The sequence below is a fragment of the Macadamia integrifolia genome, chromosome 4, assembly GCF_013358625.1.
Source record: "Macadamia integrifolia cultivar HAES 741 chromosome 4, SCU_Mint_v3, whole genome shotgun sequence".
Classification (NCBI taxonomy): domain Eukaryota; kingdom Viridiplantae; phylum Streptophyta; class Magnoliopsida; order Proteales; family Proteaceae; genus Macadamia; species Macadamia integrifolia.
Genome location: NC_056560.1, coordinates 90,306 through 110,974, shown reverse-complemented (window position 1 = coordinate 110,974; position 20,669 = coordinate 90,306). Strand labels below are relative to the sequence as shown.

Here is a 20,669-nt window from a genome sequence, read left to right as displayed (position 1 = left end):
ACAACAATATCATCTACATCGACTATCAGAATAGCAATCTTCCCATCAGATCTCTTGATGAACAAAGTGTGGTCGGCATTGCTTTAAGAGGAGCCTATAGCAATCATAGCTTTGTGGAAACGCTAGAACCAAACACGAGGGGATTGCTTCAGCCCATAAAATACATGCTTCAGCTTGCATACCTTCCCTTGGGTTTTGAAGCAAGTGAACCGAGGAGGAACTCAAGTTCCCCATGAAGAACGACATTCTTCACATCTAGCTGTTGGAGATCCCAATCTAAGTTAATGGGACAAGCTAAGATAACATAAATTGTGTTCATCTTAGCAACTGGAGCAAATGTCTCCTGGTAGTCAATCCTATAGGTTTGAGTGAAGCCCTTGGCAATAAGTCTGGCCTTGTACCGATCCACTGTACCATCAGCCTTTTGTTTCACTGTGAAGACCCACTTACAACCAATTGTCTTCTTCAGTGAGGGAAAACAAACTAGATCCCAAGTGTCATTCTTCTTTAGAGCATGCATCTCTTCAACCATAGTTGCCTGCCGTTGTGAGTCTACACTAGCTTCCTGCTAGGTATGGGGCATGGACACAGGATAGAGAAGACATAAAGTATAGTAGGAAGGAGAAAGTGAGTTATAAAAAACAGTTTTAGCAATAGGATGTAAAGTACAAGACGTAGTGCCTTTATGAACAGCAATAGGCAACTCAAGAGATGGATCAACAGAAGGAGTAGGAGAATTACCTGGGTCCAAGGGGGTAAGATCAAGATCGAGAGGAGACAGTTGGCATGATAGGGTAGATGTTAGATGTGTAGTGGTCTGAGGCTGCTGTTTGCCACTATAATCATGTATCTCTGGCCGAGGTGAAGTAGGAGTGTCACTCCCCCCCTGAAATGGGATACAAGTAAGGATAGCAAGTTCAAGAGGCGGCACATCTTCTACAATGGAAGAGACTCCCCCTGAAGAGGTGCCGTAGTGTAGTTTGATGCAATTCGTGAAAGACAACATCTATAGTCACAAATCAATGCCGAGTAGGAGGATGAAAACACCGATAGCCATTTTGAGTAGGAGCATACCCCTGAAAAATGCATCGGAGACCACGAGGATCAAACTTGTCATGAGAATGATGATCGCGAGCGTAGCAAACACACTGCCAAATACCTTGGGAGAAACAGGAAAAACAGCGGAATCCTGGAGAAGATCCAAAGGGGAATGGAAGGAATGAACTTGAGAAGGCATTCGAGTGATTAGAAAGGCAGCAGTGAGAATTGCGTCACTCCAATACTGGGGAGGAATATACATCTCAAGCGTAAGAGAGCGTTGTACCTCACAAAGGTGGCGATTCTTCCACTTTGCAACTCCATTATGTGTCGGGGTATCTACACAACTAGTCTGATGGATCATCCAATAAGTGGAAAGGTAGGCTTGAAAGGACCCTTCGAAGTATTCACGGCCACTGTCGCTTCGAAGGATCTTGATGGTAGCACCATATTGAGTTTGGTCATTGCAGTAAAACTGCTGTAAGCAATGAGAGGTCACGCCTTTGGTTCGCATCATATACACCCAAGTGATTCGAGAATGACAATCAATAAAAGAAACAAACTACCGACAACCATTGGCAGCCACAGTGAGATGGACCCCAAATATCATAATGTATCAATGAAAAAGAAGTGGCACTTTTATTTCCAGAAACATAATAAGTGATCCGAGTTTGTTTAGCCAATATACATGCCTCACAAAAAACTTGACTCAAGTTATAAGTTTAAAGGAAGGGAAAAAGCCTAGCTAAAGTTCCCAAAGGAGGATGTAAACCGACAATGCCACTGTAGTAACTCAAAGATAGGTTGTGACGTGGAGGATGTCTGAAGAACCTGACTAAAGACCAACACCGAGTCATCATCAAGCAGATATAGATCACCATGCACACTACTTGTGTCACACCCCGTTCACAGAGAACCGGACCGGTGACCGGGTTAACTCCGGTTAACCCAAACCTACCAGGATCATCTGATACAGTATCCAACCACAGCATACACGCATCTAAGATCAATGTTCAAAAGTTCAGCGGAAGACTTAATTTTCCTGTAAATACCCCCAATATACTTGATACCCAAATTGTAGTACATAGATAAATACATGTGGGCCCGCAGGCATTATATTTACACAAAAGAATAACAATTCACGCATCAAGTACACAAAAAGGGGTCATCAAAAGAATACAAAAGTAAAACCCTGTATGGCGTCACTGCTGTGGTCCCACAGCACAGCCCTCACACGTGCAATCCGTACCGTGCTCATATTCCTTGGGGACCCACCAATCCTCTTCGGGGAATTCAACTGTGGGGCCCGACCCTTGATCTTCAGGCTGGTGACCTGCAAAATCATCTAAAAGAGGTGCACGTGGGATGAGCTCACTAGCTCAGTAAGTGAAAAGGACCACACAACAGTCCACACAACAATCACAACCATATGCATTATTTGCTATGCAATTCATTTTTAATCACATCCACCTAAACAACATTACTAAGTCTTTGGCTTAGTGCTACTACAACCACAGTACGCGTATACTCCAAGTATGAGCCGCGAACTCCATCCCGCGATACGCCCATAGGGCTCTCGGAGAAGGCCCACCGTGAGTACTCGGAAAAGTAAAGCATGCTGACTACCGGCTCTCAACATAAAAGTAAATGACAGAAAATAAAGGTGCTGACTCCAGCAATTTAAAAGCAGTACGATTGGCCCTCTTGAATATACCACCGAGGTTGCCGACTGTCCTAATGACCAGCCGGGCGTATGTCTAACCGCCACAGTGACCCGACAACTGCGACCACTGCTTCCCCCCAAATGGTAACCCAACACCTTAACCCCTGTTGGGAAGGGTCGTAGCACGGGAAGATGATAATCCTAAGCCGCATGCTCCTATATGATATAGTACGATTGCATAGTGCCACCGTGTCCCGGGCCACCAATGCACTCGTTTCCAAGCCGACTACGGCATCTAGTCTAATAATGCATCATGCACAATGATCCCATCATTCATCACATAAGCACATCATCATTTAGCATTGAGAAAGTAAAACACAACACACATGTCATAATCATATGAGGATGGCTAAGCTACACATAATTTGCATAATGACATGGCTAGTCTAGATACAATTAAATGAATGCCAAACAAGCCTTAAAATAAGGCCACACGTCCTCTCCCCACTTACCTATCGTGTACAAAGACTCATGCCCTGTACGGGTGAGATCCGACGCGAGAAACGTAAATTTTGGTGAACCTATCATAAGTGAATGGGGTTAGCATTTCACCACTTTGGGGTCAAAACTAACAAGATTTGATGACAAAATCATGTTTAGAATCATAAAAAAAGGTCAAACGTCCGTTTTGGGTCCATTTGGACACAAAAATCACGTTGGGGGCCTCTCGGGTGGGTCGGACAGCCCACCTGTCACGGCCCACCGGTCTTCACAGGTGGGGCGAGCAGGTTGGTCCACCGATCGGCCCGCCTGTCTTAGCCCACCGGTCGGCCCTCTCAAGTGGGCGCCCTCAGGCGGGCCATTCGGCCCACCGGTCCTAGCCCACCTGAGGGCGGAAAAATGCTTTTTTCCTTGAAACTTTTCCCAACCTTTGGGGAATCAAATGGGGCTTTTCCAAACCCATTTTCCACACATTTAAGGTCTCATAAGATGATTCTAACCTAGATCTAAATTAGATTTAAGGATTGAGAAGCCATCTTACCTTCTTTGCTCAAGAACTCTTTCAAAACCCCAAAATCACTTCTTAGCTCAAGAAATCACCAATGCTTCTCCAACCTTGTAAACACTTCTTCAAATCCTTCAAAATCAACACATAGACCATCTATCAAACCTTAGGTTCATCATCTCAAGGGGGATTTACAAGGCCTCAAGGAACTCTACCCAAATCAAGGGTTTTACTTAGGTTTGGTGAAAGTTTAAGAAACATAGCCTTTGCTCACCTCTAATCGTAGATCTCGTGTTGGGGATCACTCTTCCGGCGTCGGAATGGGAAGATCAAACCTTGGCGCCGCTTAAATCCATTTCTTCTTCCTCTTCCTTCCCTTTTCCTCTTCTCCGTTCTCTTTTCTCCGTTCTTTTCTCTCTCCTCTTTAATCTTCTCACCAACTTCTAAATGTAATAAATGAGATATTGAAAAACACAAAATAATGCTATTTATACTTTCTTAAAACCACAAGTAACCACATGGGTGGGTCACTCAGGTGGGCGGATGCGCCCACCTGTGACCGCCCACTTGAGGGCCGAAAATTGGCCAACAAGTGGGATTTTGACGGAATTCGACTCTCAACACACGGTATATTATACGTATGTGCTTTAGGATACAGCTACATACCAGCATTATCCGTACATGGCCTTATGATACGTGCATGTGCACGGCTTGGGTACACCCGTCTCCTCTGGCACTGACTCGGACTTGTCTGGCCAACCTGTGTTCAAAGTCACCCTTGCCATCATGGTCCATAAGGAACCCGCCTTAACCCTCTCTGGTTCGGGTCTTGCATGGTTAAATCGGGTCAACCGTATAATTAGACCGGGTTTAAAAAGTAGGGTATCACAGCCAGAGCCAATCGTTGCCCCTGACACCAGATCTTGAAAAACACAATGAGACGAGAAAAATGTGATTTTACAATTAATATTGGAAGTAAGCCTACTAATGAACAATATGTTAATAGGGAAAGGGAACATGCAATACTGTAGAAAGGGCTAAAGGAGTACAACTAACGGAGCCCTTTCCCAAAATAGTAGAATAAGTCCCTTTAGCCAACTTGACCTTATTATTACCAAAACTAGTGGTATACTGAGAGAAAAGAGGCAAACAACCTGCCATATGATCAGAAGCACTGGAGTCTATAATCTAGGGGATCGAAGGGACATACATAATATAGCCACCAAATGAGATACCTGACCCAAAAAAGGTGGAATGAGCAGAGCTTGCAGTAGCCGGGGTAGGAGAGTTCGGATGTGTCAGAAGGCATCGGATGGCAGTGAGGTCATCAGATGATAGTGAAGCTGCAATGATGTTAGGAGCAAAGTCAAAGTTTGGAACCTCAGTATGGTTGGCCTGACCAAGGGTACAGGCATATGACCCTTCCTTACCCTTTGCTAGATGTATCAGCAGGATGGCCATGAAGCTTCCTGTAGTGCTCCTTGGTGTCACGCTCCTTCTCGCAATAATTGCACTTCACTAGAGCTCTGGTAGAGGAGCCACTAGACTGTGGGGACTGAGTGCCAGAGACAAGTGCAGATCTCTCAGTGGGAGTAGCAATAGGCTGTGGAAGCATAGTTGTACGACGGTTGTCCGCAAGTTGGATCACAGCATAGGCTTGATCCAAGGTAGGAAAGGGAATACGGCTCTGAACCTGAGACCATAGCTGATCAAACTCCACATTCGGACTTGCTAGAAAGTCATAGACCTGGATCTTATCCTCTCATATCTGAAAAGCAGTGACATATGCAGTGGTGGAAGGAGTATACTCTTCATAGAAGTCCAGCTCAGTCCACAGTATGCACAGCTCATAGTAGTACAATGACAGTGTGAGCAGTGGTAAGGCTGCGTACTTTATGACCCTCCACAGACCCCGCAGTGCACAAGAGTGGGTACACCCTTTTTTTTTCAGTAAGGCCCATGATGTGTATCTCCCTGAATGAAAATATAATATAGAAAACCCCCCTGTGACACATAATTTAATCTCAACAGTTACAAAGTTACTTTATACTTGTATGCATATTTTCATCGTAATTGTGTGCTCTAGTTTTGAGAAATTAACATTTGATCTCAATTTGATGCATGTGATTGCTTTTGCTTTTCAGTGGAATATCTTCTAGCTGCTTGGAAAAGTGCTGTGAAGCAAATTAGACTATTGTGGATGCAAAATGTCCTCGTGAAATACTATATTAACTAGGATAAAAATATCAAGCACAAAATTTACTAACCTAATCCATTGTAAGTTTGACATCCTTTTATGGTGGCCTTTCTGTATTATATGGGAGCCTTATATAATGTCTAATGTTCTAATATGGTGTACCGTCCACAGGTGGGAGGGATTTTCTCATGTTGCGCTTCATTGTTGGTACCAGAACCAGCAAACTACCCCCTTAACAGTTGCTGATATTTCCTTGGACGTTCTTAATGTCATTTCCGTAAAGCTGTTGCACATTGCTATCAGACTACTAGGAGACCGGGATCCTACCTTTAGAAAAGCTTGCATGGTTACTGCATTTTCTCTGCCATCAAATACCACTAGCAAAATGTGGTCTCACACCCTTGATATGAACCAGAGAACAACTTTCAGCTATGTTACTAATACAATTGACAGAGAGTCCAAGTTCTTGGAAGTGTTTAAAAGCATTGAAGCGGGTGTTCAGAATAATGAAGATCCTTTTGAACAGATGAGATGGATGCAGCACCTTTGTCAGGATGGAGTAACAACGAAAGAACTAGACTGGAGACAATCTTCAAGTAAATGCACAGATTTCCTTCTTTTATGTAATGGACATAGAAAGGAAGCTGAAGTTGCATTTACACAGCTTAAATCTAAATTCTGCAGAGATATAGCATACGATGATGCATGTGAGAACTTCAGAACACTGCTTGAGAAGTACAGGAAAACCAGAAAGCAATATATGAATGGGATGCTTTCACTGCATTGTAATTAGACATGTACCACCTGTTGCTTTGCTCCCTGAATCAGATCCTGTTTTTTGAGATTTGTTACTCTTGTTACTTTTGACATCTTGGTCGATGCTATCTGTGAAATCAGCCCCACAAAGTAATTATTGTTTTTTGTTAGTCATCTCAACCTGTGCTAACAAATTATGATGCATTTTATTATTTTGATTTTTCTTTGACTGCTGGCATATGATTGTGGGTGCAACCCAATATGGCCTATTTACATGGTCGAGTTGAAGCTTACTTGGTCAAATTTGCAGGCATTCAGAAGTAAACTTACGACTCAATGGTAGTACTATTATTAAGCTGTAATGTTATATCACTTATTATTTTATACATGTTGCTCTTTCTTCTCAATGCCAGAAATTGAAGAAGCATGCCATGGCTTCAGGTGTTTTGGTGTAGATTGGGATGCATCGTGACACTGGTAATTGTCGAGACATTTTTTGTAGACTGTTTTTTGTGCTTTCTTAACTTGTGTTTGTGCGATGAAAAGCTTATTTGCTATTTGGTATTCTCTCCATACGTCAAGGTATTGTAAGAAGCAAGTCTAAGCAAATGGAAGTTGTTGAGCAAGCTTCAATGGAAGATCTTATGGACAAGCTCAAATGAAAATTAAGAAGGGACATGAAGTATTGAAGCATTAACATAGAAGATCAAGCTTCAAGGAACCACTTCATGGAGATCAAGCGCCTAGAAAATAAGAAATGACATAGGCATCGTCAAAGCATATTCCACTAGTAATAGATTTTATACTTGTAAATTCTATTATTTCCAAGTGTATGGATTCTCACAGCTCTTAGATACCAAGGGACTCAATCTTAAGTCACATATCTTTGACCAAAATATTTGACCATCAGTATTGCAGACTATACTTATAACCTTAAGGTGGTTGGCCAATAGGGTGTCAAATCAAAATTTCTCTTCCATGAAGCTTTCCCTGTATGCCTTAAAAGAGTACTCAAACAAACTAGTAAAGGGGGTTTAGGGTTATCTCAAAGCCCATTAGTGCAAACTCTCCAAAGGAATACAACATTCAATGCTCACAGGAATATAAGGTATACCACGAACAACACTTGCAATGGAAAGCTCATCTACGGATCTCTCCATGTACAGTAGGGTCCAAAACCATAACTCATAGTGGTGGAGGGAGAGAGAGGAACTTTGACTTTAGTAGAAAAGTAGCACTCTCTCTATTGTTGCATATTTATAATTAATCATCAACCCAAGTGTTGGAATCTTACTTGGTGCCTTACCAAGGCTTCCTTCTGTAAGCTTGATGGACATATAAATTGAACAATCTCCCCCGTGCACATCAGAGCCAATGTTTCACAAGCTTTATTTCCATGTTCTCAATACCAATTAAAGATACTAAAGATGGAACAATTAAAGATACTAAAGATGGAACACAACTAAAGATACTAAAGATGGAACAACTAAAGATACTAAAGTTGGAACACCACACAAACAACTCAAACTAATATTATTATAGCAAACCCAAAGTACAACACATGAGGTTCTCGAGTAGAACATCGATGATCACAACCTGAGGGAGACTACCCTTATATAGACTCTCTTGGACTTTACATTATTTTAAGTCCACACAGTAAGCAGATCCACACTCATAAAGCAACCATAAAGTAACCACACTTGTCAAAAGAGTAGTAGTCTAAAGTGTTAATCACATGATTTGCAAAGGATTGGACCATCTGATTTTCCAGAAATTCCTCATATTGCTGCATCACGCGTGTGATAGATGGCAGACCAGCAATGGTGGGGATGTCTCATGCAGTCTTAGTGGAATGCAAAAGTTCTTGTGGAACTGACTAGTCATCAACACTATTGAAAACACACATAGCATGAAGCAGTTGGCATTACAATCTTGTCCGATATGACCCAACGGCTAAGATACTCTTTACATCAACCACAAATCCTTTTGATAATAAGACAGAAGAACCTAAACAATGGTGCCAGCTACTTCATGTCATGTGTGCTTTCAATAATATTGATGACCAGTCAGCTCCACAAGAACTTTTGCATTCCACTAAGACTGCGTGGGACATCCCCACCATTGCTGGTCTTCCATCTATCACACACGTAATGCAACAATATGAGGAATTTTTGGAAAATCAAATGGTTCGGTCCTTTGTAAATCATGTGATTGACACTTCAGACTACTACTCTTCCGACTAGTGTGGTTACTTTATGATTGCTTTATGTATGTGGTTACTTTATGGTTGCTTTATGAGTGTTGATCTGTTTACTATGCGGACTTAAAATAATGTAAAGTCCAAGAGAGTCTATATAAGGGTAGTCTCCCTCAGGTTGTGATCATCGGTATTCTACTCGAGAACCTCATGTGTTGTACTTTGGGTTTGCTATAATAATATTAGTGTGAGTTGTTTGTGTGGTGTATTCCATCTTTAGTATCTTTATCATCGGTGTTCTACTCGAGAACCTCATGTGTTGTACTTTGGGTTTGCTATAATAATATTAGTTTGAGTTGTTTGTGTGGTGTGTTTCATCTTTAGTATCTTTAGTTGTTCCATCTTTACTATCTTTAGTTGGTATCATCAAATATAGTGCCAAACCTATTTTTTAAGAGATTAGAAAGGTTATCTGCTAAATCATCCTTAGTATGGCAACATCATCTTTATCTTTATGAAGAGATTATATTTATACTCTACATGTTTGTTCTTCTGATGTGATGTAGGCACTTTGGCATGTCCAGTTGTTCCCTTATTATCAGAATATAATGGAATGAAGTACTTAATAAGCTTATGTACTAGCTTCATGGATAAAAGTTTCTATAACCAAAACCTTATTTGGTTGCTTTTCCAGTTGCCAAAGACCGTTAGGCTTGGAATCAATTGTTCAATTATGCTTGGAAATTTTCCATGTGATGGCTATTCCACCCAAAGTGAAAATCATTCATGAAGTGGACTTTTAGTTCTCCTTGTCAATCTAGAAATTGGAATTTGTGTAATCCATTACTGATATAAATCTACACCATAAGCGAAGAAGTAATCCTTGGTTCTTCTCAAATACTTGAGAATGCATTTAACAATAGTCTAGTGATCTCATCCTAATTCTAGATTTGATTGGAACCTATTCACCATTCCAATTGAATAACAAATGTTTGATCTTGTGCACGTAATGACGTATATGAGACAGATTTATATATCATGTCTAAAAAGTACATTTTCTTAGAATCCTGCATAATATATGTAACTAGATTTTTCTTTTTCCCGATCAGAATTTTGTCAATGTATGATTGTGAAATGTATGACTGTGAAAGCCCTAAGATCCTAATCTTACGATTTTTCACAAGTTTAGTGCCAAGGATATAACTAGCCTCCCCTAAGTCTTTAATTGAGAAGTTGGCAAATAGTCATACTTCAATAGATGATTGTTTTGTCTCTCTGCAATACCATTTTATTGTGGTGTTCCAGGGAGATTCAATTGAAATACTGTATCATCGTCTTTGAGGTAGACCCTAAATTTGTTTGACAAGAGCCCTCTATTTTGATCTGATCTAAGGCATTCGATAGATTTATTTAATTGGTTCTCAACCTCAACATTGAATTCTTATAACTTTCAAAGATAATATGATTTTTGATGTATTAAGTAAATACATCCACAATGAGATTAGTCATCACTAATCATAATAAAATATTCATACACATATTGTGTTTGAATATTTATGTGATCAAACATATCAGAATGTATTAACTCTGAGCACAGAATCAATTGTGCAAAAGTTGACTTTATTATCAACACACCCAGTGAAGCATCCTCAGACCTGTGAGGAAGTGGGAAGATGACGGTCCCGTAAAAGGGAAGAGATACTTTACCTTACCTACTACATGATCACTATTGATATACCATAGTACGCACACTATGACCTAAGGACGGTCGGTGCTCAATCAACACTATATCAGGCCCTTCCCTCCCAAGGATAGACAACCTTGAAGATTGACCAAGTAAGAGCCGACCACCCGACCACCTCTTCCTCGACCATACGACCATGACTGTGACTATGAGAGAAGGCCCCATGTTATCTTAAGCAATGTTCTTAATCAAACCCGAGCGGTTATTTGACCAAAGGTAAACCATGGTCGAGTTAACCAAATAGGCCAACTCTGCTAAAAGTGGAGGAGAGGGCCAATGAGGAAGGGGCCCGAAATCACTATAAAAAGGGTACGGATCGACCAAGTAAGATGAGCAATTGCAAATACTTAGAATCTATTCCACTTGGAGAATTTGAATATCAACTAACTTAGGCATCGGAGCCTCCTTCCTAGAGGGAACTTCGGGCCAGTTTCTGACCTATGTGAGTGTAGATCTCAGTTCGTAACAGAGACCAGATCATTGATCCGGCTGAAGGACGGAGATTAGCACTAACATAAGAGAAATAGAATTATTAGAAAGTGGAATTTCAAATTGGTTGAATTAAGAGTTTTGAAACTCTCTATGTGGTAGCATTCAATTTAGACAAAAATACAGTACATGCCAAGTTTTTACATCTTGATAATTTTCTTATCTACATATTTACAAGGAGTATCAAAAATTCACTTGGCCCTTGTTTTCTACAAAATTACATAACAAGTCAAAGGACTCAGAACAGCCTTTAATCCTTTGAAGCAAGGGAATCTTGACTAGGTACTCTTGGCTCTTATTTCTAAATAACACTCCGAACATCAACAATGTTCATAAATAGGCTTTGATTAAAATAAATAAATAAACAAGGGATGAGCTAAAAATCCCAATGAAAGAAACTATGCAACCACACAAAAGAAACAAAACATGCATAAACAATATCATAAAGGACTACAACAAGAATAAATAGAATTCATTGGTCAAGTCAATATGGTGAATTTCCACTTATGAACAATAAGTGAGGACACATCGTGATCAACAACAACCACATATGCCTCATATCACAATAGCAAGTGTGGAAAATACATCATCATTATCATCATTGTCTCGATCATCGAAGCATCATCGGGCCCTTCAACTGGCATCATTGGGCATTCCCGCTAGCAAGTGGGGTAACATCTCTTGATTTCGGTTGTCAGAGCACCGGGGCATCCAGTGGCGAACCGCTCATTCTCGTGGGCCAAGCAAGGAATTTACTATGTGCTTCACCTAATACCTCTCTGCCTACTGGAAATGGGTGGCAGTCATGGGTCGGGTTTCCATTCTTATATCATTTCTTTCATAATCCTTTCCCATCATTCCATTCCATGACGTTCCTTTCATTTTTCTTTCTTTCTATACATTTGCATTATATGACATTCATTATATGGAACAACATCATGTAATGTTCTATGTATCATACCTTGTAATATCAATTAACTTAATAAAAATCATACATCGATTCCATCACAGACAATTTATCATTTCATACATTTATTTAAGCATACCACAAATAAAAAGAGGTGGTGACTAAATTTCCACTCACAGATATCGCCTGCAGGTACCAAGATCCGATGCCTGACCGATTTGTCCCAATATAAAGTTTCTTATATTGGCTTCAGTCAATCTTAGAATTTCATTCCAATTTACATACTTATACGTTGATGTTCAAAATCATTTGCATGTATGTTGATCTATTTGTCTATGTTCTTAGGCTCTTGATAAAAGTCTAATATCATACCTAGACACTATTTTTAGTTCCTGCTAAGATCAAATGAAGTCTTCATTCAGTTTTTTTAAGACCTTAAACCCTACATATATTTAATTCATTAATTTAATTTCAGTTCTTGGTACTATTGTATAATTTTTATTTTCATATTTTAATACATTCACTTTTTTTATATCATGTTTACCCATTGAATGCTCCCAAATATTGGTTCAAGAGATCCAATATATAGTTCCACATAATAGCATTAACTTCCTTTACTCTAATGTTCATTTCAAAACAAAAGGGGATTGTTATACAAACCAAAAGGGAGGAGGAGGAAAATCCAGCAATTGATGGCCATCACGGGAGGCAGGGAAACAGCCTAATGGCCCAAAATACTAGCTAAAAACAAATCCCAAGTATATAAAATTATATTTTCATGTCCCAAACATCATTCCATTATTAGGCTTCTTTCACACCCTACCCTCAATATGGCACAGGAATGCCGGCACTGGATACCTCACCCACCCAATCATCCTGTTTTTCACCGGAACCTACTCTAGGATTGACCACAACACCACAATCATTAGTTAAAATCAGAGTTGCAGCAAATATTATAAGATCAGATATATAAAGTCCATTTCCATCCAGTGTCTCTATGTGATACTACATTTACAGTAATCCATAGCACCATATATTGCAGTAAATTCATATAGTTATCCCATTATAACAAAAATATTTACACAAATATGCCTTCTTCCTGTATCATGTCATCAACCTGGATCATCAAAAACTGATCACCACTATTACATATATGTACATAAAAAAATAGCCAGTTACATTTACTCCTCAGAATTGATGTCCTCCATAAACACAATCATCACACTCACAATCATGTTCATGGTTGTAATCATCATCATGGATATAGGCCAACTGATCCATGGCCATAATCTCACACTCTGTACTGGTAATCGGCATATGACTGCTCTCATCATCTAAGGATCAAATAAAAGAAGGGTGTGTAGAAAGGCAACCCTAAAACGATGTAGAAGATAATGAAAAAAATTAAACAAACAATGCACATAGATTTACGAGTTTCGGCAAGGTTGCCTACATCATCGGTGAGATGAACTCTTGCTTCACTATCAATAGGGTTACAACGCTCATCTGTCACACCTCTCAGTATTGCCTGTCGAGGCGCCGCACCAGTACTCCCTGGATTAAACTGTGACGGAATACAAGACATCGTACACCAACAAGATGAGCATTGGAAATGCTCAGTAAGGGGTGGGATAGACAAACACACGTAAACATATGATGCAATGCATGCTCCATACAAAAAAAGAATACTCATGATTCCAATTATTAAACTATAGAAATCCCTAGTCCATTACTAAGTCTCGTCTCCTATAGGTATACTGCTATGCAACGTGGGTGGCATTACCTATCTTGTACGTTGGGCCACAGGAATACAAGCCCGTTGTAGGCAGGAGCCAACCAGTCTCGGTCAAAGCCTCGGTCCCCCAGCTAACCCCTAATTAGCAACCCCGTATAATATATATACATCCACCAGGCATATAGTAGGTTGTATCCTGTCTCACATCCATTGCTAGTATAGTACGTCGTACCACACAAAAGTGCGCTACTGATCAGGTAGTCACATATGCCGGGATTAGTCCGTACCTAACCCCTACGCATAAGGGGTTGTAGCACTTGGGGTTGTAGCACTTAGGGTTGTGACAACTAGCCTAGCATACTCTATGATGCACAACCATTCACCAAATTCACACATACAGTTATGGGCACCTGCACGTGTCCCATCTTACCTGTCTTACCTTTCACATCTCAGTTCCATCAATTACACCATATTAGAGATCATCAAAATAAAAAAACATGCACATCCACAAATAATTTATGCATGAACAACAATAAGAAACACTCTAAAAAAAAGAGGACAGGGCACCCACTCACAATGGTACTCTGAAATAGATAATCTTCCTTCTGGCACTAAACAATCTCCCACATTGCTATTTAGATTTTCTAAAACCAGAAATATATACATATATGATATTAAAAATCAATTTGAAATCATTCATCACTAGTACGGTCAGCCATAATCTCCTCTATAAGTTCTATAGGTCCCCTTTTAATCTAATAGATCTCAATTAAAGTCTAGAAGCAAACTAGTCTCTGGAAGCCGAACCGACTGGAGATTGTGGGACCAACCGACTGGCCTATGGTCTCCCACCGACTGCCCCTTTTTCCTATAGAATTTCAGTTCTGCCAGTGTTCAGCCGAAGTTCACTTCTGTATTAGCTCATACTCCTCTGTTTTGAGGTCCCAACCACTTGATAACAATATAAGGACTTAATTTAAGCTCTCATTTAATCTATTCATGATTTTCTATATTCAAACTCTTAGATTATATATGTAATGTAGTAGTAATTTCAGATTTCTCCCATTTAAACCAAGTTCTCATACAAAATCATAAAATCAGAGATGGAATAACAGTATTTAGCTTTTATTTGATGATCAAACCTCATATGCATGCATAGAATCAAACATTTAATTCATCTTGCATGTGTATTTAAAACCATATAACAGTAAAATCAGGATGGGATTTCACCTCAATTCAAATTAATTTTTCTGTTTTAAGAATTTTAAGTGAGGATCTTAGTATTCCAGTCTCATTTGGTCTTCATTCATGGTAATCCATTTTAAATTTAAGAAATTTCTCTCCATTACATCAAAGAAGCTCACTCTAAGTGTTTACTCCATGCTGAATTTCAGATTTCACCTTAATCTTCCCTATTCAGCCAAATCGGCCAGCCTAAAAACTAATCTTCACTATGATTTTATCACTTCAGCACTTACACAAAGTTAGATTCTTACCAGGAGTAAGAATCAGCCAATTGTTGTCTCAAGAACCTCAATTCTCTTTCAATTTCTTCTTCTTCTCTTTTCTGCTTCTCTTCTCTTCTTCTCCTTCTTCTTTCTCTTTTCTTTCTCTTGTTGTACATAAAAGAAAATGAGAGTGCAAATGTCAGTGGAGCACTATTTATAGTCCTATCTCCCTTAGTGTACACACACACACACACACACACACACACACAGAGACACACACATATATATATATAATAAATATATGCTATCTACATAATATCAATACTTATTCATATTTAATTTCATACATAACTTAAATTCCTATAATTCTTATGTATATTATGTATATTATTATTTTATTTATTTTATCATAAAAGGCTCATAGAAAGTTGGTCCGGACGTTAAATTATAAGTGTGGCACCCACACTCCCTGTCAAGCCCCATATAGTTCGCCATATAGGGAATGGACATCCTGGGGCCATTCCCACTAGCTACGAGGCAAAGAAAGTTTGTTGTAGTGATAGTAGACTACTTCACAAAATGGGCAGAAGCCGAAGCATTGGCCATAATAACGAAGAAGAATGTAAGGGATTTCTTCAAGAGGGCGGCGGTCTATCGATTTGGGATCCCCCGGGTGATAGTAACAGACAATGGAACTCAATTCGCCAAACCAACTTTTGGTTCGTTCTGTGAGGCCATCGGCATTGAGCACAGGAAGACATCCGTAAGTTATCCATCGACCAACAGATTGACGAAGGTAACCAATCGTACCTTACTCCAAGGAATAAAGAAGAGACTAGATAATGCCAAGGGGCTGTATGCAAATGAATTACACAGCATCCTTTGGGCCTATCGAACAACTGAAAGGTCAGCCACCGGAGAAACACCCTTCAATTTAACTTACGGCATCGAAGCTTTACTCCCAGTTGAGATAGGAGCCATAACCCATCGAGTTCAATACTACGACGAAGGAAAAATATGACGAAGGGCTTCGAGCTAATTTGGACCTCCTGGATGAAGTATGAGAAAACTCGCAGGAAAGGATTACAACTTACCAGCAAAAGGTTGCAAGACATTACAATTCCAAAGTCCGAAGGAACGAGTTCATAATGGGAGACCTCGTCCTAAGAAGAGCGGAAGTATGGGACCCAAAGCATCAAGGAAAGTTAGTTACAAATTGGGAAGGGCCTTACAGAGTCACCCGAGTAATACGACCAGGCTCCTATCACCTGGAGACTATGGGGGAGAAAGGTACCCTGATCATGGAACTCGAAGAACTTGAAGAAATTCTATCAGTAGCAATAACGTGCGTGCACATTTACTTAGTCGTTTTTTGAATTCTTAATATTTGTTACTTTTTAAGCACTCTCTATTTATAGTTTTCCATCCCCGAGCGTTTTGGAGGATTTTTATTACAAAAGAATATATAAGCTAGTTTACGGCAATTGATTCTGGATAATGGCTATGATTAAATAACATCCCTCGGTTGGGGGCTCAGGCCAAGGTTGAGCGGACCTGACCGAAGGGTCCTCCCTAGGTTGGGGGCTTAGGCCAAGGCCGAGTGGACCTGACCGAAGGGTACTCCCTCGGTTGGGGACTCAGGTCGAGGTCGACACTACCTGACCCAAATCACAACCTGACCCTATACTAGAAATTCCCTTTCGCTCACAGGATGAGAGATAGCCGAAGGGCTCACCTGAAGTCATAAAAAGGGGAAAGGCCACCAACAGCACCCCTCAACCTTCAGAGACAAAGAAAGCCTCTGCAGCTGAAGCTGAAGAGAAGGAAAACTCTTAGAAAAATCTACTATATAGGAGCTTCAGTCTACATACTCCTGCCACCAAACCAAAGATATACCTGAGCCATCCCTCATACTCAGGATTAGCCGAAGCACATATTATAATTAAAAAAAATCTCATTAATAGGAGTGCCAGCCTTAAGGCCCCTGTCATCGGGACTAAGACATACCTAGGTCATCCTTCGGTTCCAGATCAATCATTAAAAGGTGGAAACATCTCAAGAAAAAGAGAAACCAAAAGGGGGAAGGTGCTCATTTATCAAAAGGCCCGAAGGCCAAAATTACATTATAAAAGACCGAAGGCCACAGACAAAAAGGAGGAAAAAGCAGAAGAGGGCCAAAAGCCTTGAATTACAAAATCAGGCTCGAAGGCCAAAAGGAATATAGTAAAAGCAGCCTCATTGAGCGTCCGTCAAATTTTTAGCTTCGTCCTCGAAGGGGTTGAGAATGTCTCAGTCAGAGCCATCGTGGCTGGGGCAAAGGCACCTCACATTGCAACTAAACCTCCTCAGCCTCACCACTGCTCTCCTCTTTGTTGGCCACTTTGGTAGCAGTTGGAGCTGCTCCGTCACCCTCTTCCTCGAAGATGAGACCGCTCCCCTCGAAAGATATCTTGGGATGGTGCTCGAGGATCCAATCTCAGACTTCGGTGGTGCCCATAGTATACCTGGGGGCAATGGCTTGCTTGATCTCCTCCCAAAACTCCTCAGAGGCCTTGTACTGATTGACCCCTCGGACCTCGGCTTCCTGTAGCCTCGCAGCTATCTGCGCCTTCAGCTCCGAAAGCTTGCAATCGTACTCCTAGCAGGTCTGAAGGAGGTCCACCTCCAGATGCTCCACTTTCTCAAGAAGGAAAGTACGCTCGTTATCAAGGGCCGACTTCTCGTGTTCGGCTGCCTCAAGGTCTCGGGCCAGGGCTTCAGCTTGGATAATTGATTGGCCACTTGATTCTAAGCCTAAACAGCACCCAAATAAAAAAAAAAAAAAAAAAAAGGAGAAAGGCAAAAAATAAGAAGCCGAAGGCCGAAGGTTACCCCTGCCATGAAGACACAGGTGTTGGTGATCATTGTCGCGGTCCCTTGACCCTGAGCCCCAGCAGCGTCTCTTGGAAGGTTGCCCTTCTACACCATCTCCTGGGCTACTCACCCAACATTCAAGGTGTCATCCTCCTTGATGGACCAATGAGGGATGAAGCCAACTTCGGCCCAAACTCGGCTCGCCCTCGGGTTTTGGAAGTCGATACCAAGAGAACAACATGAGGGGGTGAGATGGTGCGACCAAGAGCAACGAGCGCCTAAACAGCCTCGGGAGGGGTCTTCAACTCTAGGTCTCTTCTTTGAGGGGGTCTCAGAGGTGGAAGCTCCCTTTTTCTTCTCCTTCTTCTTCTTCTTTAGCTGCTTTCACTGTGTCTCTCGCGCCTTGGCCTCCTTCATCTGAGCCTACCTCTCGGTAGCAGCAGCTTTGGCCTCAGCTCTTGAGATTTGCACTGCAACAAGATGAAGACGAAGAAGGTAAGTATGAATGATGAAGGACGAAGGATAGTAGCTAAAACAAATTCTGGCCAAGGCCAAGGACTCACCTGGGCTAAGCTCGAATCTGAACAAAACAACGTCCGATTTGAGACTATCGGAATCAATCGGAGGGCACGTACTTTGATGCATAACCATCTCCATCGACTCCATGTCTGTCCCAAAAAGGGAAAGTGAGGAGTTCACCATCCTCAGATCAGGGATGTCCCAAACTGTGCTGAAGGGCACCCATCTGACGACCTCACGAAGAAGAATTTCTCCTTTCAGCCGTGGATCGAGGTAGGGTAACCATTCAGAAGTCGAAGATCTTTTTGAGGGATGAAATAGTACCAGCCTGAAACCCCCTTACGGGCCTGAAGAAGAAAACAATTGACAAAGAGGGGGAGGAAGAGGGGCCTTCGATCCTTAGAGAAAAGGATGATAAAACTTAGCATCTGCTGCCACCCATTCGGTGTCAGCTGGGTAGGGTAGATCTCGTAGTGCCAAAACACTCGGCCAAAGAAAGGATGGAAGGGTAGACAAAGGCCAACCTTGAAAGCCTCTCTATACAAGCACAACTCCTCAGGATTCCTATAGCTGACCCGATCTATTGGTTTTGGTGTTCGAAGCACAAAGGCATCTGAAATACTATAAGAGGCCCTCAACTCCTCTAGTTCGGGCCTGTCCATGGTGGAAACAATGTTGTGAGCCTCCACCTCGAGGGTGTCCTGGGTTCGGGCACAAGACTTGAGCACCCTTTCCCTTAAACCCTCACAGTTTGAACCACCCTCGGACCTACTTGGCGTGGCTGTAGACGAGGAGTCATGGGAAGAGGGCGAATCTGGGGAAGAGGCTGAAAACATACCCAGATGAACTAGACATGGCACTTACTTATGAAGGACTAGAGAAACCGAATGACAGAAAGAAGGAAAAAATTGAAACCAAAGGAAGGCTCTCCAAAGGAAAAGTAGTAGTGGCCCACTAATGGACCACCACCCCTTAAAAGTGAAGAAAAAAAATATGACTACCTAAGCATTGATGGCAGTGCCACGTAGTCAATGGTGATTCTCAAGGTTCGCACGGGTCAGAGACACGAGTGAGACTGCCTCCAAGGTAGGCCAAGGCCGAGTAGACCTAACCGAAGGTCCCTACCTCAGGTGGGAGCTCAGACCAAGGCCTAGTGGACCTGACCAAAGGTCTGTACCTCTGTTGGGAGCAGAGGCTAAGGCCGAGCAGACATGATCGAAGGTCCCTACCTCGGTTGGAAGCTCAAGCCAAGGCCAAGCAGACCTGATCAAAGGTCCCTACCTCGGTTAGGAACTTAGGCCAAGGTCGAGCAGACCTAACGTCAAGCAGACTTGATCGAAGGACCCTACCTCAGTTAGGAGCTCAGGCCAACGCCAAGCGAACCTGATGGAAGGTCCCTACCTCGATTGGAAGATCAGGCCAAGGCCGAGCAGACCTGATCGAAGGTCCCTACCTCGATTGGGAGATCAGGCCAAGGCCGAGCGGACCTACTGAAGGATGCTACTTTGGTTGGGAGCTCAGGCTAAGGCCGAGCGAACCTGACACCGAGTGGACCTAACTGAAGGACCCTACCTTGGTTGGGAGCTTAGGCCAAGGTCGAGCAAACCTGACCGAAGGACCCCACCTCGGTTGGGGGCTCAGGCCAAGACAAGCTGAGTAGACCTGACTGAATGGTCTTCCCTCGGTTTGGGGGCTCAGGCCAAGGCCAAACAGACTTGACCGGAGGGGCCCCCCACGGTCAAGATAAAGGCCGAAGCCGAATGGAAAGGACCAAAGGGTTACTTCAAAAAGAAGAAAAAAGACGTCGTTACTCCCATTGGGAGGGCTCCTCAGTGGCAGTAAAGGAGCTTTTAATAGGCAAATAATAAACCATCCAATCAGACATGGACACATGGCATCTAGCCATGTATCTACAACGTAGCCTTGGATATCGCAAAGGAACCCTAGCTTCCCCTCAGTGGTAGAGTCATAATAGGACTCTGTTCTATAAGGGAATATTCCTTGAGGAGTCATGGGGTGCGCAAGGAGGAGTCCTCCAACAAACCATCCCAATCCCTTCAGAAGAGGGGGGACGTATCCCAGTAGGAGTCTACAAGGGATATTCCTATAAGAGGAGA

General features: G+C 41.9%; 1 protein-coding gene across 7 annotated transcripts in view; it reads left to right on the top strand.

The window, feature by feature from the left end:
- LOC122076663 overlaps positions 1–6,834 on the top strand; it is a 74,686-nt gene extending 67,852 nt beyond the window's left edge. For 5 of the 7 annotated variants that reach the window (XM_042642081.1, XM_042642083.1, XM_042642084.1 and 2 more), the window contains one exon: positions 6,076–6,834. In XM_042642081.1, coding sequence (XP_042498015.1) covers positions 6,076–6,697 — 622 coding nt within the window. In that variant the 3' untranslated portion in view covers positions 6,698–6,834. Of the gene's footprint in view, positions 1–5,851; positions 5,985–6,075 lie in introns of all 7 variants that reach the window. The other 2 variants (XR_006139560.1, XM_042642082.1) reach the window with 2 other exon arrangements.
- The last annotated feature ends 13,835 nt before the right edge of the window (positions 6,835–20,669 follow it).